This window comes from Ictalurus punctatus, chromosome 7 (assembly GCF_001660625.3).
Source record: "Ictalurus punctatus breed USDA103 chromosome 7, Coco_2.0, whole genome shotgun sequence".
Classification (NCBI taxonomy): Eukaryota; Metazoa; Chordata; class Actinopteri; order Siluriformes; family Ictaluridae; genus Ictalurus; species Ictalurus punctatus.
In genome coordinates this window covers 15,202,434-15,227,789 of record NC_030422.2, presented here as the reverse complement: position 1 = coordinate 15,227,789, position 25,356 = coordinate 15,202,434, and the positions used below count along the sequence as shown (strand labels likewise).

General features: G+C 38.1%; 1 protein-coding gene across 1 annotated transcript in view; it reads left to right on the top strand.

The window, feature by feature from the left end:
• Positions 1-7,613: 7,613 nt before the first annotated feature.
• The window catches only part of LOC108268352 (collagen alpha-1(XXV) chain), a 170,357-nt gene continuing 152,614 nt past the window's right edge, over positions 7,614-25,356 (top strand). Inside the window, exons 1-2 of the mRNA XM_053681617.1 lie at positions 7,614-8,304; positions 8,437-8,506. Of these exons, the coding sequence (XP_053537592.1) occupies positions 8,008-8,304; positions 8,437-8,506 (367 nt within the window). The 5' untranslated portion in view covers positions 7,614-8,007. The remainder of the gene's footprint in view (positions 8,305-8,436; positions 8,507-25,356) is intronic.

The following is a 25,356-nucleotide window of genomic DNA, read 5'->3' as shown; positions in this document are numbered from 1 at the left end:
CCTACAGTATAGTTCAAGATAGTTGCAGAATATATGCCAAGATGTACTAAAGTTCTGTTCTGGCTTTATATTGCCTTTTTAAATTTTTTCTACCCATTTGAATCCCTATAATTATTTTACATTTTTAAAAGTATATTACTTTTTCCCATTTCTAAGCAAAATGCTGTGCTCTGAATTTTTTTGTACTGTTCATAGTTTGATCAGTGCATACAGGATTTTTTTTTTGTGATTGTTTCAGGCAAAAATGCTTTATTTTGCTGTGGCTTTTTCTTTCTTTCCAAATTTGCAATGTAATTTGCAGTGTTTTTTTTGTGCTTTTTTGTTGCCTTTTTCTACTTGAATTGGTGAAATCATAATTGCATGAAATTCTTCTGCATGGTCTTTCACAGCGATGTTTGTTGGTAAATAAAACCTTTTAGCTGTACTCATGTTTGATGCATGAGTAGATAAGAACTTTATTATAGAAAGGCAGACAAATCCAAATTCGGGAAACATAGGCGTGGTCAAACAGGCAAACAGTCAGGCAATCGGCAAAGGGGCATAAACGAGGCTAGACTAGAATCAAAGAACGCTATGCTATAAACAGAGCAAAACCGTGAAATAAAACACGCGGAACAAAGGCTCGACACGGTGGTAACAATCAGTACTTCGCGACTTACAATGAGACACAAGGGGTTTTAATGTCAAATGTAATCAAGGGTGAACGCAAAACAGCCAAGACTACTGATGACACATACGGGGAACCAACCGATGACAATACAGGGGTGGAGACAGGATGGAAATGGTACTAAAAAAAGTCAATGGTACTAAAAAACTGGGAAGTGCACACTCGCACTGTGAACTTCTTTTCGGGTTTCAGAGCATGCTGCGTGCTCCAGCGCTTGCACGAGAGGAAAACACTTCATGACAACATGAAATGAAGAGGGCTTTGACTGAATATGCGTTGTGATGTCACATGTTGCATCTTGGCCCAAATCTTCAGAAAATCTGCAGTAATTTTGAAAGATTGCAAGCTCCATTGAATATTGAGACGCTATCGCAAAATTGCAAAATCATGGAGGGACTGTTTGTTTAGGGTAGCAGGCCTAATGGTGTAGACCCCCCTAGTGGTGTATATTGTGGCATCTGACTACTGTGCAAAAATAGCTTTCTCATAAAGAGAATAATGACGATTACAACAAAGTAATAATATGAAATTTTGGCTTCTTCTGTTTGTTGTGGAGCACTCAATAACTAACATGTGTTGGCACTCTGTATTTGGGACATCACAAACCAAATATTTTTACCATCAAAAATCGTGTTCCAAAAAGGCAACAGTAAAATACAGCTGACAGGTAGAAACAACAATTATATTGTAGTTTATTTTAGAAAATTAAACATTTTTGAACCATGATTTATTTTGGTACATGGCTGTCCTTTCACTTAACAGTAGTTTTTGGCATGCAGTGCTTAGATATATGGGGGGAGTAAGATTTAAATTGAATTAGTAAAAACAACAACAACAACAACAACAACAACAACAACAGGAAATTACCCTATTTTGGTGTGTGAGCAAACATTAGCAAGCATGAGGATGGTCCAACTTCAATAAATCTATATGGTTACTTTTCTCTCAAAATCCACAGAACACTGCTAATAGTGGGAGTGTTTTCATTGAGTGCTTTATTCTCATCACCTTTACTAAATGATGATTTACATTTTCCCTCCATGTCCTTGCTATTCATGGATACATAACTGACTGTTATTCGATACAAAATAATTGTATTTGTTTTACGCTTTCCTTTCTTCTTTCCTCGCTAATTATTCACGGCTAACTAAACCAACACCTACTCGGACGCCAGTGTAAACCCATGATAAAGTACAAAAATTCTTTTCTGTTCATCTTTGAAAACTTGCAGTCCTTGGATTTGTGAGCACAACGGCAATCTTAAGAGACAACCTAAATATCTTGGTAAAATTTTTGGCAAAAGCATTTTGAGGTTTTTCCACTGGTAAAATAATATCCTAGCAATTTCACATGACTGGACATTTTTCATGGGAACAATTTGACCTGGACGTGCAATTCCTAATAAAAGAAGAAACTCACTTCCAAAACCTGAGAAGTTTGAAATAACACAATTCCCAAACTGCAGAAAATCTACCACCCAGGTTCTCCTGCCTCACATTTTCATACTGGTCTCCACTCAGCTTTAGACTATATACAGCTATGTACATGTACTACCCACTTCACTGGGTAGGACCCCTGTTTGCTCTCAGAAGAGATTCAGTTCTTCATGGCATGGATACCACAAGTTGCTGAAAACATTCCTTTGAGATTCCTTTGTTGACATGATTGCATCACATAATTGCTGCAGATTTCAGCTGCACATTCATGCAGTAATTCCCCAGTTCTACCACATCCCAAAGGTGACTTATTGGATTCAGTTCTGGTGACTGGGGAGGCCACTGAAGTACACTGAACTCATGTCCATGGAACAAATTTGAGAAGATTTGTGCTTTGTGATATGGCACTTTATCATACTGGAAGAAGTCATTATACAATGGGTAAATTATGGCCATAAAAGGATGCTCCAGGTGAGCAACAATACTCAGATAAGCTGTGGAATTAAAAGGATGCTCAATTGGTATTAAGTGGCTAAATGTGTGCCAGGAAATCGTTCCCCACACTATTACACCACCAACACCAGCCTGAACTGTTGACGCTATGCAGATTGGGTCTATTGTTTCATGACTTTGGTGCCCAATTGTGACCGTACCATCTGCATGTCACAGCAGAAATCAAGATTCATGAAGCCAGACCAGATTTTTCCAATTTTCAGGGGTCCAGTTTCTGTGAGTCTTCACCCACTGTAGCCTCAGCTTCCTGTTTTGGCTGACAGGAGTGGAACCCAATGTGTGTAATCCATTCATGTTGTGTGTTCTGAGAGCCTTTTCTGCTCACCGTGGTTCTGAAGACTGGTTATTTGAGCTACCATAGCCTTCTTGTTAGTTTGAACCAGTACAGCCATTCTCCTCTCACCTCTCTCACCAATAAAATGTTTCTGCCCGCATAACTGCAGCTTGCTGGATGTTTTTTTTTTTTTGCTTTTCACACCATTCTATGTATACTCTAGAGACTGTTTCTGTTTATGAAATACTCGATCCAGCCCAATAGGCACAAACAACCATGCCATGGTCAAAATCACTGAGATCAGACTCCATTCCATTTTCTCCATTCTGGTGTTTGATGTGAATATGAAGTTCTGAACTGATATGAACTGAAGTTCTTGACCTGTATCTGCATGATTTTAGGAGATGTGCTGCGGCTAAATGATAGGTTGATTAGATAATTACATTAATGTGTAGGTGTACAGGTGTTTCTATTAATGTGTGACGAGTCCTTTTTATTTTCACACAAATGATTCCCAAAAAAGACAAACCTCCATTTGTGAAAGAGAGATTAACATTGATTCCAATGCTCCCATGTGATTAATGATATAGCCATTGCAGTGCTCATTTAATTTGTTTCCATTCCTTGTTTAAAAAGCAATTTTCCTTGTGCGGGTTTCCATTTGTGAATTACTGTGCGCTTTTCCAGTAATTCACAAGTGTGTAAATTTTCCAGGTCCTGAGGTTTTTAGAATGCTAACACTCTTGACTCTCGTCTAATAAAAATTATTGCATTCGATTACACTGACATTCTTACAAAAGGACCTGATAACGATTTTATAATGTGGGATACAATAACAATGTGAAGCATGTAAAGAATTCTGCAGTGATTGTGTGGTCACTGTGCTGTAATTGTTTCTGGTGGAACAGAGAGAGACAGCTGGATTGTTGGATACACACATAAAATTGAAACAGTAGAGCTGATGGTGGTTTCAATATATCAGCTGGGGAAAAATCCCATGAATAGGCAATCATTTCTTTAAAAGAAAGAAAGAAAGAATGAAAGAAACAAAGATATAGGCTCAAATTCTTAAACTAGGCGTATGATTCCATCTAGTGGAGAAAATTGGCAGTTGCCGGTTCAACAGTTTATAACGTGGAATAAATAATGTGATAACATTCGCAGTTAACATTAACCATAAGATAACATTTATCTTGGTAAAGGTGGTGGTGGCTCCAGAGCTCATACAGGGAACAGTTGATGTGTCAACACACACACACACACACACACACACACACACACACACACACACACACACACACACACACACATTTAGAGTAACCAGTTCACCTAATGGCATGTTTTTGGAAAGTGGGAGGAAACTAGATTATAATAATAATAATAATATTATATTAATAATCTATGATTATTATAATTAACATATTCATATAATTTGCTTTGATTATTATTATTATTATTATTATTATTATTATTATTATTATTATTATTGTTATTTACAATCATTATGTCGTTAAATCATTTTATTAATGACTAAATGAACTTGTGGAAGACATTTTTTTTCTAAAGCACAAAACACACAATATGGCCAAAAGTATGTGGACACCTGACCATGGCAACCATGTATATGTGCCTACTCCAAACTGTTGCCACAATTTTGTAAGCACATAATTGTCTAGAATGTCTTTGTATGCTGAAGCATTTTTACTGGAATTAAGGGTCCAAATCCTGTTCCAGCATGACAATACTCATGCGCACAAAGGGAGGTCCATATAGACATGGTTTGCCAAGGTTGGTATGGAAGAACTTGAGTGGCCTGCACAGACCTCAACCCCACAAACAACTTTAGGATGACTTTACGATGCTGACTACATGCCAGGCCTCAGCCACTAAAATCTAGTGGAAAGACTTCAGAGAAGAGTGGAGGTTATAACAGCAAAAGGGGTCTAAATCTACTGTATAATGGGATGTCCAACAAGCACATCTGGGTGTGATTGGTCAGGTGTCCACATAGTTTTGGCTGTATAGTGAACATCACAGTAGTATAATTGGATTGCCATGATCATTATGGTCACTGTCATGTTGATGGCTTTTCAAATCTGTGCCAGTTTAATTTTGTTGAGACATACCAGAAAGGTAAAAAAAATGTAACATAGAGATGCTGTTGCATTGAACACACACTCTTTGTAAAATGCCACACTTGACTTGGCACATTGTGGACACTAGAGAGCTCTGTTGCTGTTTTAGTGCAATGGAAAGAAACAAAAATCACTTAGGCCCAAGTTATGCTTTTTACACTAAAGCTGCACTATATGGATGAATAAATATACAGCTATTATAATTTTTTAAAAAGCAACTGTAGTATGACTTACAGTATAATAAAAAACACATTAGTGAAACCCTGACATTGTGCATATAAATGCTCACAGCACAAGGTACTGATTAGGTAGAGGGGTCGTGTACATTTTGCAATATCCAGTAGTGTGTATAACAATTAACACTTAACTAATATTATAACAGTAGTACTAATGTTATGTCAGCAATGTTTTATAACAATTAACTAATAATATATTATGCAGATGGCACAGTGGGTAGCATTGATGTCTCATAGCTCCAGGGTCCTGGGTTTAGCTCTAGTTAGTGTCTGTGCAGAGTTTTGCATGTTCTCCCGTATTCGTGTGGGATTCCTCCTGGTTCCCTGGTTTCCTCTAACTGTTCAACAAAATATGCAAGTAGGTGGATTAGCCCATACGTGTGAATTAGTGCATAAACTTGTGTGAGTGCATGGACAGGCATCCCATCCAGGATGAATTCTTCCATCTTAATGGTATTGGCTCTGAATCCATGACCCTGACCAAGACAAAGCAGTTACTGAAGAGAAATGAATGTACGATATATTACACAGACTTAATTTATATCTGTACTTTGACATCTATCAAGAAATGGCCCTCAACTCAAGAATTCAACATAAAAGACTAATAAAGTTTTTCTGTTCATACCTCTTTTATGAGTACTTATAACAAAGAGCTTGGGACATAGGGTTCAACACAATGAAAAACACAATTCCATATTATTTTACAAATGCTGACACCCCCACAATGATTAGCAGACAGCTATATGTTTTTATTATTTTTGTTTTTTTAACATTGTTAATTTACAATAACTTTTTAATCAAATACAATTTTCTTTAATATAACCCATTTTCATTCTATCTTTTATTACTCTGCTCCCTGCTGAAAAATCAAACAAACAATTAAAACCCTCATAGAATTTGTAATGGTTTTAATGGTTAGAATGGGAATTTTATAGGTTTTAACAGAAACTGTAATGGTCCCTATGGGACTCTACTGGTAATTTTTGTCTTCTATCTAGAGGATACAATTAAGGACCGATAATGGTAATGGTTTTAATGGTTAACTGATGGTTTGTAGTGGTATTTGTAGTAGAAACCATTAGAATTTCTGTGATGGTTTCTATTTTTTTTTTTTCCCCAGCAGGGCTTTCACAGGTGTTTATACACCCTACTTCAGTCTATGGCTGGGTAAGATATGGGATTGTTACCAACAAAAATGATGTCATGATACACTTTTCAAGTATCCCCAATGCTTGTAGAATATCTGACCAATACCATGATTCAGCAAATAAATAAAATAAGATAAAATGTACACTGACTGTAGAGCGCTTAGACACAAAACACAGTGGTCAGCTAGTCATATTACTAACTGCTTGGGACATTGTACCATTGTACAGTCAACACTGGATAAGAAAGAGCAACTTGGTTGTTCATAGGCCTTTTAAAATATGGCACTCCTGTTTTGCTGCCATATGGTGTCAATCAACTTGATATCAAACCTCAAAAAAGTAAACACTGATACATATCGTGTACCTCCAAAATATCTTCATCCATCCTTTATTTTTTGCCGTATCGTTGAGTTTCTGTGGTGAAACTCAAACTGAGTGTGGGACCAATATAGAGGTCAGTCCAGGCCACATATCTGGCACCAGGAAGGCAGTGAATGCATGTCAGGCATCTCCACATGGGTTCCAACCACGAGCTTCTCCTTGAAACCCGTTGTCTAAGGTTACTGCGAAAAAACTGCGGCAACACATTGAACTTCACAGCAGAGAACTTTTCGCACACCACGTGATTCCGATTAGCGTTGCAATACTTGCTACTCATTTCCATAATGTATTCCACGGTTTATTATGCATGAATGATTAAGTAACGTTTAGGGAGCGACAGTGCAGTGGTTTTGACAGGCTACTGTTTTATACAATTAGGCAACCTCGTGTCTAATGTTTCATCATGAAAATGTGTTATTTATTTTATTCTTAAGTTAGTTTTGTGTAGGTAGCTATAGGCTGCTGATGCGGTGAGAAAGGTTTGATTTGTGCACTTAACAGACACCTGGCAGGCAGAAAACGAATGATTACAGCAGCACTCATTACTCATCATAGCTTCCTTCTCATGGTGCCACATTTCAGTATCCATTTCGGTTTCTTTATTTTTTCACGTCAGAGGGTTGCATTTAGCTAATGCATGCATGTGCATTGCACAGCACCAATGTATAATATACCTATTCAAAAGCGCAGAAGACAGAAGCGTTTGCTCTGTCTGAATATAATCGCAGAAATAAGAGGCAGACAGTGATGCATATGGGTGGAGAGAGCAGTCATAATGCTGCTGATGATGATCGCTGAGTGGTGCGTTCATTCGGAAGCGCGCAGTGTTGTGTGGTGTGAACGGAGCGTGTGGAATGCATTGCGCTCTGCTCAGCGCGCTCAGACACTCGTGCGCTTTAAAGCTTTGGCCACGCCGCCTGTCCAAGTAGGGGATTCGAAACGTCTGGCCACGCCATCTCATTGATTCTTATTTTGGTCCAGTACATCAACTAGCTCCCAGAAGCCTCCGCGAATCAGCCGCAGGTTATCCGGTTATCAGGTTATGTTTGAATGAGCGCGCGCTAGACGGAGCCGCGCGCGGACACGGACGTCGCTCTCAGTTCAGTTCAGCACGGGGCGCGTCGCAATAACAGTTTCAATCCTTCTTAATCATTCTGCTCCTGTCTGTGCATGGTGATTATTTACATAGTAGCCGATTGCAAGGGTGAAAGAGAGTTATGAAGGCTTCAGAAGCCACAAATCAGCTCAGGTGCGCTGCGAAAATGGAGAGCGACTCGGGCTTCAGCGGGAAGCGGCATTACCTCCGAGCCATCACCGGTGCGATCCCGTTTGTTTTCTCCGTCGCTTCTGTCGCCTTTTGCATCCTCCTGGGAATTCAAACCAGTGACATAAAGAACAGAATGCTAGATTTCGAAAGCAGCAACGGGGAGCGCCTTTTACATCCGTTTGCTGAGGTTTCCATAGACGAGTTTAACTCAATGGTAGAGGAGAGAGTGGACGAGGTCCTGTCACAGGTAAGTCATCCAAATCAGATCAGCGTATGCTCTAATGTGACATTTTCTCTTTACAAATAGCATCTACCGCTTTGAGCAGTTTTGCAGATCAGGTTTAGTTAACATTTGTTTTGGTTTCTGTGCATTCCATAGCGCTCCTATGAACACTTTGCACGCATAAGGACTGCACGTCAAGTCTCACCTGAATGCAACTGCCCACCAGGTAATGCTCACCTGTTCAATAACAATATCATAAGCTCTGCATAATTCAGTGGCTTAGTTGAGCAATGCACGATATGACAGATATACGCAAGGCATTTTGCGCACTTTAGCATATTGCGCACATGATGTTTATTATTATTATTATTATTATTATTATTATTATTATTATTATTATTATTATCAGCTTCTATGCGACTCATTCAAAGCGCACGGCTCAATAGTGCGCACTGCTGATTCAGAAACTTCTAGTTAAGGGAACTGAGTTGGAAATCAGAACGCTTCCTGGTGTTTCAGCAACGCTATTAAATATTCTCGAGGTTTTTGGCAAATGAGGCGCGTTAATGCGCCACGTGGGGCGCTGATTGACGTTTAGCTCGGCAGGGCTTCCTCTGCTGAACATACTCTACAAACAAAACAGCTCTGGATAACACGTTATCTTTGCAAAGAGAGTGTGTGAGGGACACGTGCGACCATGCTTTTTAAAAACCCTTAACACACTTTATAGGGGCAGTGTGTTTTGAAAGATGCAGACAGGTGGATGCTCGGAAGAGCCGCCTTTACTATACTTCTATAAATACTCTTCTATAGATAAAGGTTTGGGGGCGTGTGAGTGTCGTCGCCCCCCCAGCAAAATTTTCCTGAATGAAATATCTACAGCTTTTTGCTAAGTGTAATCAACCAGAGCTTTTAAATTGCACTTGATCATATAGTATATTTCCACAGTGCATGGCCTATTCTGTGGGATCCTTGCTGGAAAGCTGAACTGACCACAGACAGCCTCTGTAAAAGAAATGAATGTCTCAGTGCTGGCTGCTCATTTCTACCAGCAGATGGAAACACACATACCTAGAAATAAAATTTAAAGTTGAGGAATTTTGAATACATTTGATAGGAAGATGAATGGTGAGAGATGACAAGCTTTCCCTAACCTTTGAGTAAATTATAAGAATTTAACTTATACATCTTAGTCTTGGTATTTAAAAAGAAATCAATCAATCAAATGAGTTTCAATCAGTAGGATCACCAGTTAACTAACATCAAGATTTGACGGAGTAAGAATGAAATAATGTAAGAATAGCTTATATAAGATCACAATTTCGCAAACCATAGTTAAGCATAGTTAGTTAAATATGATAAATATGTATTATCTATAATCCATAGTCTATTATACATTCCTTTAATCTATTAGGTGGGAACCTGGTCCTAACTTACAGGCATGGATGAAAGTCTAATTTATGATTTGGCAGCCTCTGTTGAAAATTTCCACACATACAGTATTTTGTACATTTTTTGTCTGCCAGGTGTCTGTTTAATGCAAAAACAAATCATTTCACACCAAATGATGCCAGCATCATACTAACTTTCCCAACATCCTGCCAATAGAATTTAGTGGGGAGATAAGTTTTACAAGGCTTGCTAGTGTAGCTCTTTATATTGTGCACACATACACACATCCGGCCCATGAACATTATTTTCCTCGCCTTCAGTGGTGCTTGATTTGCTAACATAGAACAGTACTGGAGTGAAACACAGTCTGTGGCTGATTCCTAGCTCTTCTAGTATGTATAATCAGACTGACTTTGTTTTAAAGCAAAGCTGATTGAGCAGAAATTGCTCAAGTGAGGAAAAACAGAAAGTCAGACCAAAAGTCAGAAAAAGACATGATTGTGTGTCTGAGTGATAGAATGTGTGTGTGTGTGTGTGTGTGTGTGTGTGTGTGTGTGTGTGTGTGTATGCGTGTGTTAGAGGCAGAGAGAGAGACAGAGAAAGAGAGAGAGAGACAGAGGGTCATAAAAGATGCACACCATCAAGGGCATCAAGGTCATTTAGTGCTTTGTGCATCTTTTACTGGAAGAACACACAATTTGCTTTAAAATCTATTACTATTTCAGCATTGTGTCTGTCTGTCTGTCTGTCTGTCTGTCTTTGTCACCAATTTATGTAAGCTTCAAAGAATAATGTCTCAACAAACAGCCTTAAGTGTTTCAGGATTTAAGCTGCTTTTTGATTTTCTGTACATTTATCTCATTCTCCACACTGTGATCACTATTCCAAATAGTTGCCTGTTGTTTAATGGGATCTTTAATAAAAACTGAAATCAGCCAAGAGGAGTGTTCTTCTACTGAAACAGTACGTTTTTTCTTTCTCTCTATGTTTCTGACCAGCTCTCTCGCCATGTCTCTCTCAGTTTCTGTGTGCGTGTCTTTCAGTAACGTTTCAAAAAAACCTTGGCAGGTCAGATGTGCTGGGGACATACTATAGTGGAATTTCCCACTGTTTATGTGGTTTTTCCTGAAAGTGGGTGTTGGTTTTGATAGTCAGGAATGTCTACTGGCAACACAAGTTTTCTCATATTTCAAATTTTTTAGTATTGTCTTAATGTTATCCAACATTTATCGCCATCTTTTCTTATAGCTCATTTCCTCCTCTTATAAATATTCCTCTGCAATGGCGATACACAAAACAGTGAGAGTTCAGGAAGTAGCCAAAACATAGCCATCGTCCATGGTTTATTTTTCCAGAGCAAGGAGAATACATGAAACTAGTGAAACTCAAACACCTAAACTAAAATATAAGAACAGGATGAACGATTTTCAAGATGAATTGTATATTATTCTATTAAAAAAAAAAATCCTTTCTCGAGCTCAACTGGCTGACCTTGTCAGTCTAACTGTTGCATTCCTCAGCTTGTTCCAAACAATTAGGCAGGTAATTAATAAGAAGCGTGTGGGCTTGAGCTTGCTGTTTGTGTTTTCTCCCACTGAGGAGGTAGAGGAATTGCCCACTGCCAGGTAAAGAGATACAGACATTCAGCTAGAGACAGGAGGCAGCTGCTACTGGTTAGATGCCAGCCTGCAGCTGTAAAGCACAAGAAGGCGGATGCACATGCCTACAAACAGAAAGAGATGGAGAGAGTGGAATGGATGTCAATTATAGAATAGACAATTGTGATGAAATGAACATCGCTGTGAATTGGTGGTCTATAAAGTCCATTGGAGTGGCAAACGAGTTATACATTGTATGTATTGAAAATGGTCCTGGTGTTATGGAGGTGATATTTGAACTAATGATCAAATGATCTCATCTCCTGAACAAGCTTAGCAATATTGAGACAGTATGTGTGTTTTGTAAACAAACAGTGAAAAGTAAGCACTCCATTTACCATATATATTACAGACATAAATGCAATTAATCTGTATTATGGCTGTGACATTGCAGTTTTGTGTGACTAATTTTGAGCAAACAGTGCATTTTTGCCAAAAACCTTTGTAGAAAACTTGTAAGAAATTTGAACAAACAAACAAACAAGCAAAAGAAACAAAAAAACACACAGAAAGCAAAGTGTTTATTTTGTTTCATATATTACAGAGGAAAATCTCAAATTATGGATGGAATATTTTTTGGGTGATGTATGTGAGATAAAACAGTAAAGAAGCCTTCACAGATCTCCATAATTGTAGGAAAAACTGAAAAACTGAGAATATGTTAAAACTGAAATGAGACATCTCCAAATTTTAGTATTATGGATGATATTAATTCAAATGTATTGTCTCTTAAAACAATGTAATCACCTTGAAATTCAATGTAAACAGTTAAATATAGAGCAAAATGGACAATTTAACATTTTATTCTCATTGTAAGAGCGACATGTTTGTATGAATATATTGTATGTAGTCCAGATTGCTGCCTTTCTTGGCTCTGTAAGAGAGCATGACCTCTTTCCTCAAATAATAAGAGAAAAAGAAAAAGGAATGAAAGTATAGCAGGACCAAACAATCTTCATTATGAGAGATCAACCTGAAGATTGAAGTATTAAAAAAGATAAACTGAATGACAGAGAGAGGTAGAGAAAATAAACCCTTTCAAATCAAAGAGGCTGTTTGTCGCTGTTGTTTGACTCTTGGCTGCATTCCCTGGAAAGTAGACAGGAATCTGAGGGTAGGAGGGAGAGATCTCACCCTCGCCTCTTACCACAGACCATGCTTCCAGGCACATGCGGCGGTTCATAGAGCCACAACACATGTGGTTGCACCCCAATTCACTGGAAGAATGGCTCTACAGTTTGTAAATGTCATTGTGCCACTGAAAGGTTGCCGTTTGAATTTGCAGTCAAAATATTGTATGTTTTTAAGATTTTTATATCATCTGCTTTGTTAATAGACAGCTTTAATAGTTAAAGCCAAGCCTCTGAATTGGCAACTACAGCAGATAAAAAACTGCAGTTTGAATTGTGACATTGTAAATTGTTTAGTCAGATTTGAATTTTATATTTCACATTTGAATGTTAAAGTGTACAGATGGAAAGGAGGTAGCAACCCATAAATGTCATCATCACTCCCTAGTTTGGCTGGCAAGGTTATGCAAGCATCTGGAAAGATGTCTGAAGTCATGATCGTGTTAGAATATGACACATAAAGTTGTGTCACATTAGCTTTGTAGCTCTGTCTGTGTGGCCCCCCATCTATGACTCAGTTGCTTCTTCAACCACATAACCATGGCCACTCTGTGATCCGTAAAAAAAAAAGACCCCTCTGTTTTCAAGCAGACACAAAACTATATTTCTTCCTTGCCCCACCACTTTTACTCCTAAAGATGTTTCTTGCATTGCTCATTCCCACAAGAGGTCATTCTCTCTCAGTTTGGCCATGTCCAGAAGGTGAGTGCTGTGTTCTGGGTCTTCACAAAAGGAAGACCCTTAACCTCACAGGGCACATCTGTGGGAAACTCTGTATACTGAGCTATTATGTTCTTCTCACTTCTAATTTGGGGCTCAGACAACCCAAATAAGGAGCTTAAAGGACTCAAAGGACCCTATGATCTACGTGGGTTTTTTTTGGCTCAGAGCCAGCAAATTGAATATAAGAGAATGACTCATTTGGGAATAACATCACCCTGCTCTCCAGCTAGAATGTTGGACAGTTCATATGGATCCCACTGACCAGCTTCTTAGTTTTTGTTCTTCCGTACCTACCAAGGGTCATGTATTCTAGTCCACAGCCAGAATACTGAACAGTTTGATTATTTTTCTCCTCCAACACATTGGTGGTTTTGAGCCAGTGAATTACCTTAAATCAATTTTGCTGGATTATAGCCCTCTAGGAGCATAATAGATAACAGAGGTGTATCTAAGGGGTTATTTTGGTTTTTAAGCCCAACCCCTGACAAAGGCAGGAATATTGTATGACAGTTCGAAATGCTGAATTACATACAGCACAGCTTATTATATACATGCTCAATAACTATGTTTCAATAGTTGCCCTATAATTAATCATAAAAGGTCAACAAATCCTCCACATTTAACCACCCAAGACATCTAATGAATGCATCCTTTATTAATCACATTTTATTGACTACCACACTGTAAAACATTTCAGGTGGTTAAACTTAGAAAGGAAAGTTCATCTGCTGCCTTAAAAACGTGAATAAACTCAACTTAATGATAATCTATGTTTCAACTCAAAAAGTTATGTTTTACAAGTTTTCCAAGTCAAAACAATGGATTACTTTAAGTAAAATTTTTTAAAAACTTATAAACTTGAGTTCAATATCTAAAACTTTTGGAATAGTAATTAAAGAGAAGAAATAAGTTCACATAACTTTATGGGGCTATCATGTTTTACAGTGCAGCTGCTATGGTATGAAACAGGATTAACCAATCAGAATCATGTATTTTTTCTTTTTCTGTTTAAAAGTTTCTACATTCTAAGCTCAGGAACATTGAGCGGACAGTTGATCAATTTCTGGAAGTCTACTGCAGGAGGAGAAAAACAAAAAAAAAATCTGGTTTTATGAGATAAAATGTAATTTTCCTCATATTACTAGCATGTTATTTTACTTATTTTCAGTGGAACTGTCAGATATCTTATGGCAACATTAATATGGTAAAACTGGTTGATGGTAGATTGTGCCTTAAATGACTAAATAATAAATTCATGCCATCAGCGCTACTACTTCTGTCCTAACAGTTTTGCTCTTTACAGTATAATTGTAAAAAGTGACTTTATTTACTATATATCCTCATCACTTCCAAAATTAATTCCTGGCTTTGCACTGATTGGTGACGATAGATTTATACAGTATATAAAGGTCTGAAATTGTAATGTCCAGTATATTCAAGAATTCCTTGCTCAGAATTGTGTGTGTGTGTGTGTGTGTGTGTGTGTGTGTGTGCACTTGTCCATGGGGATTGCTTCCACTGTTCAGCACATTATGGTTACTAATGCCTTAAGGACACCCCAGTCAGCAAATATGTAATTTTATATCCACTGGGCACGATCATTACTTGCGTCAGCCATATTGGAGTGCTAGGGGGGAGCTCAAGGCCAAAGGACACAGAAAGTCTCACATCTAATATCTGTGTAACCTGAAGCACAAGGTATAGATTGATGCAGCATCTCTTTGTCACTAACTGCTGGAACAGTATTTGTATGGCTTTAGGTCAAGCTTCTTTATGTTGATTTTTAAGCAACATAATATAAATCAGTGTGAAGGTGCGGCTGTAAATCCCTGTCAATTTATTTGTCTCCTTTTACGTTTTTCTCTGTAAACAGTTGACACACTGACACAAGAGGTTTTCCCCAAATGAAATATGCTTATCAGTGAAATACAAGTATTTTAAAATATGATGATAACTGCTCTCATTAATGATTAGATATTGATATTACTGTAGCTGTGTTAAGACAAATTTATTCATTGCTGTTACTTTTTATGAAACGATGGATACTTTCTACTTTGGCTTTGAACACATTAGAAAATTGATTATTCCATTAAGTTTCAAAGGTCGACATAGTACATGGCATGGTTCACCTGCTACCACCCCCACCTTTCTTTCTAGATACGAGACATTGAACTCTAAGTCAGCCCTGACGTAACTCTCTCAGATGCATTTTTGTGAGTTGGGGTCAGGTATCAAAACACGTTTCCTGCTGTGATGACATCCATCAAGGAAGACAGCCGTGTTGGTTTTGGTTCAGTTCAGTTTGGTTTGTGTTTTGAGCAGTTGCGGCCAGAGTCTGTGCTCACATGAAACATTTTAAACGGATGATACGTGCTAAATTGAAGTCCAGGCACAACTTAGGATTCTCCCTCAGCTGTTTTAAATATCACACTCAAATCACTGGATCTAAGAATACGGTCAAGAATTTGACATGAAATGTCATATGACCAAAGCCGTACCACTTTTAATGCAACGCAAAGAATGAATAATTCAAACAAGTGAGTCTCTTTGTGGTTTTAAAAGAATAATATCCTGAGTATAGGACATATAAGCAGCTCTGCAAGGTAAACTTCAAGGCATTTTGGACATTTGGTTAGCATATACTCTAATCACATCTTTATTTTAAAACCAGAAAGGAGTGACTGGTTACACTTTTACTAAATGCATCAGTTAGAAGGTGATACTTTTATAGTGATATGTTTCCACATTAACATGTACATATTCCTCCTTTTTATACATTAAACATGGCAGCCAGCAAAATGTCAAGTTCCCCGAATTCTTTTCAGGTGGTTTTCATGAATGGCATGGTGTGGATACAAAAACACTGCCTTCATGCCATTTTCTCTCTCTGTGCTTCTTTGTGGGTTTTCTGTGGTTACTACTATTATTGTGACTCATTGCAGATGTGTAGGATGTTGGACTTCTGAAAATCCTGCTAAATACACTTTAACATACTCTGTGATTATGTGTCTGTTGCTAGAATATGCACCAAACATAAACATATGTGAAAGATACACACTCACACAGAACACACACCTTTTGTGTGTTTCATTTTCATTTGATTCTACTGACCAGTCATCTGTGGGAACTGTAGTGTGACATATTCCTGTGCCTTCAAAACAGGGATCAGTTTCATAGTCAGCTAAGGAAAGAGCTTCCTTTAATAGCCTCAAGCTTCATTCATAAAAGGTAGGATTGATGGACTAGGGTTTCTAGTCATGAATGTATTTCCTAATGTCGAGAATTTATCTCCTAAAACAGTTTGATGATTTTATGTAAACTAGGACTATAAATACAGAAGGACACAATCAGTTTACAGAAAAGCAGTAAAGCAGTGCTTGTAGATTTGTCTTCAGTCGAAATAACTAGTTATACTGTAGGTAACTAGGTAACTGTTGGTATCTTCTGTAATGAGTTTATTTCATTCATATAGAGCCTTTTTAAACACAAGGCCACTTTATAGAGTCCTATAGTAGGGGGAATAAGTATTGGACGTGTCAACATTTTTCAGTAAGTATATTTCCAATGCGGTTATTCACATGAAATTTTCACCAGACATCAGTATTAAAACTCAAGAAATCTGGAAATATAAAGAATTTTTTTATTTAATACTTAGTAGAGAAGCCTTTGTTTGTAATGACAGCTTCAAGATGCTTACTGTATGAAGAAATTAATCAGTCGCATTATTCATGTGTGATTTTAGCCCATTCTTCTAAAAATATAAATAATAAATCTTGTTCAATTGGATTGAAGTCAGGTGATTGACTGGACTGGTGCCTTGATTTTTTCTTCTGAAACCAATTGAGAGTTTTCTTTGCTGTATGCTTTGGATTTTTGTCCTGCTGGAAGATCCACCCACGGCTCATCTTCATCATCCTGGTGGATGGCAGCAGATTCTTCTCAAGAATCTCCCGGTAAAGGGCTCCATTCATCGTTCCTTCAATTACAGGAAGTCTGCCAATAATATGTGATGAAAAACAGCCCCACACCATGATGCTTCTACTTCCAAACTTCACTGTTGGTACAGTGTTTTTAGGGTTATGTGCAGTGCTATTTCCTCTCAAAAAAGGGTGTGTAGTATGACAGCCAAAAAGTTCAATTTTGCTCTTGTCTGACCAGACTACACTCTCCCAAAATTTCATAGGCTTGTCCAAATGAGTTGTAGGAAACTTTAAATGAGCTTCAACATGCCTTTTCTTCAGTAATGGAGTCTTGTGGGGTGAGCGTAAGCAGTGGAGTGCATTGCCTATTGTTTTCTCTGTGTCAATGGCACTTGCTGCCTCCAAGTGTTTCTGGAGCTCTTTCAGAGTGGTACTTGGCTCTTGGGCTACTCTTCTGACTATTCTGCTGGCTCTCTGGTCAGAAATCTTGCGAGGAGCTCCTGTGTGTGGCCAGTTGATGACGGAGTGATGTTGCTTCCACTTGTGGATAATGACTCCAATGGTGTCATCAATGTGTTTTGCAACAATAAGGTGGCGAAGATCTTGGGAGAGCTCTTTGCTTTTACCCATTATGAGATGTTTCTTGTGTGACACCTTGGTAACGAAAAGCCTTTTTATAGACCATCTATAAACCCAGCTGATATTAATTTGCACAGATAGGGGGTATAATTACTTACAGATTTCAGCTGGTTCCTTGCCTTACCATGCCTTGGAGAACTACTTTCTCTTAGCGTGTTCAATACTTTTTTCCCCTGTGTCATTCCACTTTATTACACATAACTTTATTTACGGACTTTGTTGTTGTGAATTCTTTATATTTCCAGATTTCTTGAGTTAATACTAATGTCTGGTGAAAACTTCATGTGAGTAGCCTCATTGGACATATATTTACTGAAAAAAATGTTGATACGTTAAATATTTATTTCCCCCACTGTATATGAAGGAATTAACAAATAAATACATAAAAGAAATCCTCACATACAAACATCTTACATAAGGAGACATAACTGAGATAAAATTGGATAAATTGAGATGTCAGAAAACACTAATAGTTGATAGAAGGAGAAGAAGGAGAGGAACTAATAATCAGAAAGTGGACCTTGAGAGTTTAGAGTTAATACTCTATGTGATTACATAATTAATTCAAAAATTCTCCCAAGTTCAGAAAGCCTCTTATCACAATTAGACAATGTCAAGATGAAGACTGTGTGCAGTTTTAAAGGTCTTGGGACCGTGTCCTCTTTCTAATGTGATAAGACGAAAATAGCTCCTTTAATTTCAGCTTTATGTGATGCATCCTAGGTGGGGTTGAAATGGAACATTGAATGGAAGGTTTGAAAGTCTAATTTCTCATGGACCATGTAGCTAAGATGGCACTGACTGCTAACACTCTAATTTACTAATTTTCTAATTTACTAATCTAAATCTCTAGATGCTCTGCATGTTCTTTAATTAAAAGCAATTAGATTTAATAGTATGTCCTTTAAGATGCCCTTTTAGTTGGTACCAAAGCATGGTTTAATCATTGGAGCTTTCAAATGGAATCTGTGTTGGCATCTAGTAATACTGCTTTTCAAAGCATTCCTTATCTCATGGACATTAGAAAGAGTTAGAAAGGGTTGCTCAGAAAGTCTCTTTAGATAAGTATATCCACCATGGCAAATTGATCAGACTTTAGAATAAAGCATGCCGTGCTGACCTAAAATTGACTTTGGATTTTGGAGGTATCTTGTGTCTTTATATATTATCTGCTAATGAGATTACCCATGACATCACCCGAATATTTTACTTATTTCAGTGGAAAATATTTGAGGGAATATTATACTGAACACTATAGCCGAACATGAACATGCCTAAATTCTGTCTAAATTAACTGTGCTTTCTTAGTTGTCTTTTCATATTTGCAGTTTATTGCTTAGTTTAAGTTATAAGATTCCTTATTTTAAGTAAAAAAAAAAGCCTCATTATCCCAGACAATGTCAAACTGAAGATGGTATGCAACTTTAGAGTAAGTCTTGATTTACTGTCTCTGCTTAAGTGGTGATTGGATGGCAGTGACAAATTTGAGTGATTTGGCCTTCACTTTAGCTAGGTCTGTCAGTTTAGAGATCATATGAGCTAACTTTTAAGTGAATCATACATTAAGGGTACAGTTAACATTATTACTTACCATACCAGAATAAAATATTACATCAGTTTTAGTTTCAGTGATATCATATTTTCTGGGCCATTAAAAGTGTGATCAGAGAATACCTGGTCTTTCATGCACATTAATATGACTCCTCAGTTCATAAAAATGGTAAGTGTTAACATTTTGTGTAATTAATGATAATAGAGATTTTAAAGGGCATATTATCCAAGGTGACATGGTGGCACAGCAGTCTGTATTGCCACCTTACAGCTCCAGGGTTCTCAGTTTAATTTAAGATTTAAGAAGCAACTTATAACCATTAGAACTTTTAACTAACTTTGACTCAAATCAGCCTTTTTACATAGACAAAATATTCCAACAATTTCATGTACTTTTATATAAACTCAGCAAAGAAAGTAATGTCCCTTTTTCAAGAGCGTGTATTATAAAGATAATTTTGTAAAATCCAAATAAGCTTTTATAATAAGCATCTTTATTGGAAAGGGTTTAAACAATGTTTTTCGTGCTTGTTCAGTGAATCATAAACAGTTATTGCACATGCACCTGTGGAACAGTCCTTAAGACACAAACAGTTTACAGGCAATTAAGGTCACAGTTACAATAAGTTAGGACACTAAAGAGACTTTTCTATTGACTCTGAAAAACAACAGAAGAAAGATGCCTAGGGTTCCTGTCACGATTCCCCCTTGAAGCAGCGTGCTTGAAGCGCGAATGCGCGAGCACCTGCTTTTCCGCTGTGACCGTAGGGACATCGGGACACGTGGGTTTTGTTTATGTTTGTCATGTCTCCTCCCTGTTCCGTCATTGGCTGGGAAGTCACGTGTGTCCGGATTCCCCTCAGCTGTTAGCAGTTGCGAGGGTAATCATGTCCGCATATATACCGCGCGCTTCCCAGCACACAGCGCGGAAGATTAAGTAAGTAAGTAAGTAAATAAGTAAGTCGTAAGTAAATGTTTAGCGTTAGTTGAGTTCGCGTCATAGTCATAGTCATAGTCAGTTCGCGCTGGATATCCGCTTCCAGTTCATCGTTAGAGTTTGTTTCTTGTTTTTGGTTATCAACCTAGATTCCTGCCTTGCCCCGTGTATACCTATTTGCCAATCGCCTGACCTCTTGCCTGTTTATGAATTACGTCTTGGATCACGTTTTGGATTTGTCTGCCTGTCTGTCTCTTTAAATAAACAACACTGTTATCCTGCACTTGCATCCGCCGTATCTCTGCTTCGTCACGATGTGTGACAGTTCCTGCTCACCTGCGTGAACATGCCATAGGCCTGCTGCAGGGAGGCATGAGGACTGCAGATGTGGCCAGAGCAATAAACTGCAATATCTGTAATGTAAGACGCCTAAGACAGTGCTACAGGGAGACAGGAAGGACAGCTGATCGTCCTTGCAGTGGAAAATTACATGTAACCATGTGTCCCCCCAGACGTGAACGAAAACTTGCAAATGCCTTGGTGCACTGTAGTACTTAAAGCAGCTGGAGGACATACCAGATACTGACTGTTACTTTTGATATCAACCCTCCCCGCCCCCTTTGTTCAGGGACTCATTATTCCATTTCTGTTTGTCAAATGTCTGTGAAACCTGTTCAGTTTATGTCTCAGTTGTTATGTTAATAAAAATATTTACACATGTTAAGAAATTTGATTGAAATAAAAGCAAGCGAATGTGAGAGGACGTTTCTTTTTTTGCTGTATATATTACATTCAGCTTCACAAGGTGCTTGCATCCTAGCAAGTTCCTATTGCTGATATTCTTCCTCTGATGCATAGTGGCTAGGCTGCAGTTATCCAGACAGCAAACACAGTCTGGACATGGAGCTACTACAAACAGGTGATTCCTGGAGTAATTATTATGATGTTATAAAACACATGTTACTTCCTCGCTCAAGAGGCTGGAAAATTCTGGAAAAGTCTGTATATCAGAGTTATATATGGGGATGCAGAGAAGACCAAAAATGAAGAAAAAGAGGGGGAAAGAGGAATAAATTTGAATGTAGATGTCCTGCTCACAAAACATTATACTGCAGGTAAATTGTTCCATTCTGGACTTCTCCTGGACCAGCACATTATAGCCAAAGTAAACAAAAAGGAAGCTGAGAAAGTACTTTGCTCGTTCTCACTGTTACCGCTAATATCCCACCAGAGCCTCTGTCAAAGTGGCCAATTTGCAACACTGCATACTTATTACCATTGGAGAACTTTGGAGTGTTATTTTACCAGGTCTTCTCTACTTCTACAAAGAAAATACAGAGCATATGGAGAGAAATATTACACCACAATCAATCCTTCGCCAGAGCTGATTAGAACACATAATTTAAAGTTTTTCATTTAAAGTAATTCCATCTGTCAACCAAAGTAAAAAAAAAAAAAGCATACGATATGGAGCACACTGCTGACCAATTCCTGAGGTTGCTGGCTTGGAATTCAGGGGTGTCCCATGAGGTAAGTTTGCCAGTAATAAAAAAAGTGCAGTAATGGATTTTGTAGTCTGTAAATCCAGTAGCCCAGTCATTACAACAGGATATGACATGGGCAAAACCCTGCTGTCCTCTCCTTGATCTCAAAATAAGAGGCACACTCTGCCCCTTTCCCAAATCAACCCTGTTTATTTGCTGCATGCTAAAGAATTTCCCATGTGCGCACAAACCACTCAAGTCTGGCGCAGCTTAATTGTTCACTTGACTCGTTCCATTGTGCTGCTGTCTGGGTTGTGGCTGCCAACTTTTTTCTTTCCCACTTATGTCAAATATCAGGGTTGTCATTAGTCTAAAATAGAACATGCAAAAAATAAAAATCAATAAGAATACATTTTAATTAAAAGAAAAAAAAAATTAGCACAAAATGAACGGATACTGTATGTGTGTATAAGAAGTGGACTATTTCACTATGAAGTAGAGTTGAACCAAAACAGCATTGTACTACTTTACTGTTTCAGACTCATGAATTTAATTGGAAGGTGATTTACTTGTCCTCAATACGAGGGGTAGTAATAAAACATTATCTCCTGGAGGGCATACTCTAGCACAAACAATTAGTGAAAACACTTCCACAGTGGATTGGTGCTGCATGGCTGTGCAGTGGTGATATGGGTCCTCATGAGGAGATGAGGTCAGTAAACTGCCCCATAAGCCTGATTATATTTATTTATTTATTCATTGTTTTGTGGCTTGAAATGGCGAAAGTCGAAGTGAAATGAATGCAATAAAGACCATTGCTGCAACAGCTGAGGACATATGAAAGGACTTTAGGCCTTGTTGCATTGCCTCCAGCAGTAAATGACTCATACCTCAGAGAAGGCCCACACTAAATAGATCATCTTAGCTCATTTCCAATCTACTGTGTGGCTACGGTGTGGAGGGCTTTGATGATATAAGAAACCAGTGAAGTGACACAATTGAAAGGCATAAAAGAAATGACAGATAATAATTCAAAAGTTCTCAGATGATAAATAATGTCCTGCTGTGTAATTGCTCAAACAAAATCCTACCAGAATCCCTCCTTCACATTTTGAAAAAGCGTCTGACGCTTTCTTGCAGCATTATCACGGCCATTTGAATTTGTTATGATGATGGCCTGACTGCAGTCTTATCTACAGTATTTACCCTGGCTCCTCAAAAAGGGCTGATCCAATGACTGGTGTGTATTAAATTCAGAGAATAAAGGGAATTGGACTGGATGAGGGATAAACATGAGGGGTTATACATTCAGCATACTGGCTCCTGGAATCTTTCCAGTGTATACCAAAGAGGGAGTTACATCAAGAAAAAATCACTGGAACAGCAAGACAAACTGCAAAGTTGAAACATGAACTGTGTCAAAGCTAATTATGTACTTCAAAACACACAAAACCTAAGACTTTAGTGATAAGAAAGCCACACTAGACTCAACAATCTAAATAATCAATCTTTTTTTTCTTCTTATTTTTTTTTTCTCGAGATTCCAGGCTCTGATTTGAAATGCCACACTAGTCTGGTCAAGTTGGTTAGCCCACTAATCATTCTTTGGATGAGACATTCATTTTTGGGTTAATATCTACCGATTTCACAACCATATACCACATCCTATATTTCTTTAGCGGCACTTAATGCAGTTTGAATGCCATTGTATCATGCCAGATTTGACACAGTAGTTGACAGAAGTTGTTATTAAATTTGTTGCAGAAGAAAATTAGGACACATTTAGGAATATCCACTGTACTCAGCAGGTGTGTGGATGTAAGTTGGAGGCACTTTCCTCCAGAGCCTTCTGGAGATTATCAGCATTAGCATTAGGATGTCAAATCACAGCCTGTCATGTTTGTATCATGCCACACTTGTGCATATGGCAGCTCTGTTTCACCCCCGGAATTAAAGAATATCTGGGTGCCCATACACATTGTGGCTTGAGCGCAGTCTCTAGGGCAATATGGAAAAACACTTACGGTTTTCTGCTTTTATTTGATTTCACGAGTGTGCCTCTGCCAGAGAAAGTCACTTTCATGTGGGAATGTGGAGTAGTTCATGCTTGCCCCTCAAAAACTGCCCTCTCACGACAGTCGGACACGCATGGATGTCTGGTCTGTGTCAGGAACGTAGTGTTGTCTGTGTGGATCATTGCCTTAATGTGACTTGGAAGGGACTATGAAAGGAACAGAGCAAAAGTACAATTAGTGTAGCAGGCGGTATGTATGCATTTTGTTCCTTTAGTAGGTGGGGTAAAAAAAAGAGCTTATAATGCCAAAAAAGTCTGGCATTAGTGGTAATGCCAGAGCTTATGTCCAGAAGGGTTATTCTTTGATGTGAAATGAACTTTAAAATGAGTGGGAAATTAGATGAGTGTAAAATGAACAGGAATGTCTAACTTCAGTCCTGGAGATTCACAGCACTGCAAAAGCGAGTGTTTTTTTTTTCTTTCTTTCCTTGTAACCCGTCATATTCAGATTATGAAGGGTTTGCTAATGAGCTAATGAATTCAAGTGCTAAATCTGGGAAAATATACTACATATAGATTTTAGAACTATGGTCTTTCCAGATTCATCCCATCTAAGGGAGTGTTGAATGTAAACATCATGTAATAAATACACAAAATCTATTCATTCATTCATTCTCAGTAACCACTTTATCTTGGTCAGGATTGTGGTGGATCTCAGGAATGTCGGGCATGATGCATGCTTGGATGAAACACCAGTCTACTGCAGCACAGCATGCACATACATTCATAGTTAGGGGCAATTTGCCTAACAGCATGTTTTTGGTAGGTTAGAGGAAACATGAGAACCTCAAGGAAACCCATGAGGACACAGGGAGAACTTGTGAAACTCCACACAGCTCAGGAACCAAGGATCTTGGTAATGTGAGGCAGCAGTGACCCAGGAAATGTATTATAATACAATTATATCATTACACTACATTATCTTTCTAGACATCATCTTTCAGGTTCTCATATGGCTATTATAATAATGGGCCCACTGTCAATCAAAGCAACTTGTAGTTCTTCTATGGTGGAAAGATTATTTTCAGTACATTGATTATGGCACTCAGTCCAGGGGAGTGATAGGGGAGCACTCTGTTGTAGGGTTGATGCTGCAACAGTAGAGACACCAGGTTATCTTTTTGTCCAACTTGAATTTCGGCAGATTTTGCCTCCTGCACTATTAGTTCTTATTCACAAGCAATCCTCTGGATGTTTGAGCAGTTTTCACCATACTGTATACACTATAGCAAAAGATTAGAACTTAAAGTATCACACATTATTTTTTCCTAGTCATATTCAAACAAATACCTTTGGTCTGAGTTCATTATCATATATTGTAACATTGGTCAGTTTGCTGTTGTATTTTGTCTTTTTATGTTTGTAAAGTCCATTAGGCAAGTATTGTATTGGTATTATAATAGCGCATTCTTTTGATTGTCTGTTTGGGCAAGTAAGGTGGCAAAACTGCAGTGAATTGTCTGAAAACGAGGCCATTCGTACTCATTTGGAAGTTTCTTTCTCTCGTTACTTTAGGATCTCACTGCTGAACACACTTTCTCCTGATGCACTGTGCATTTAGTTGCTTC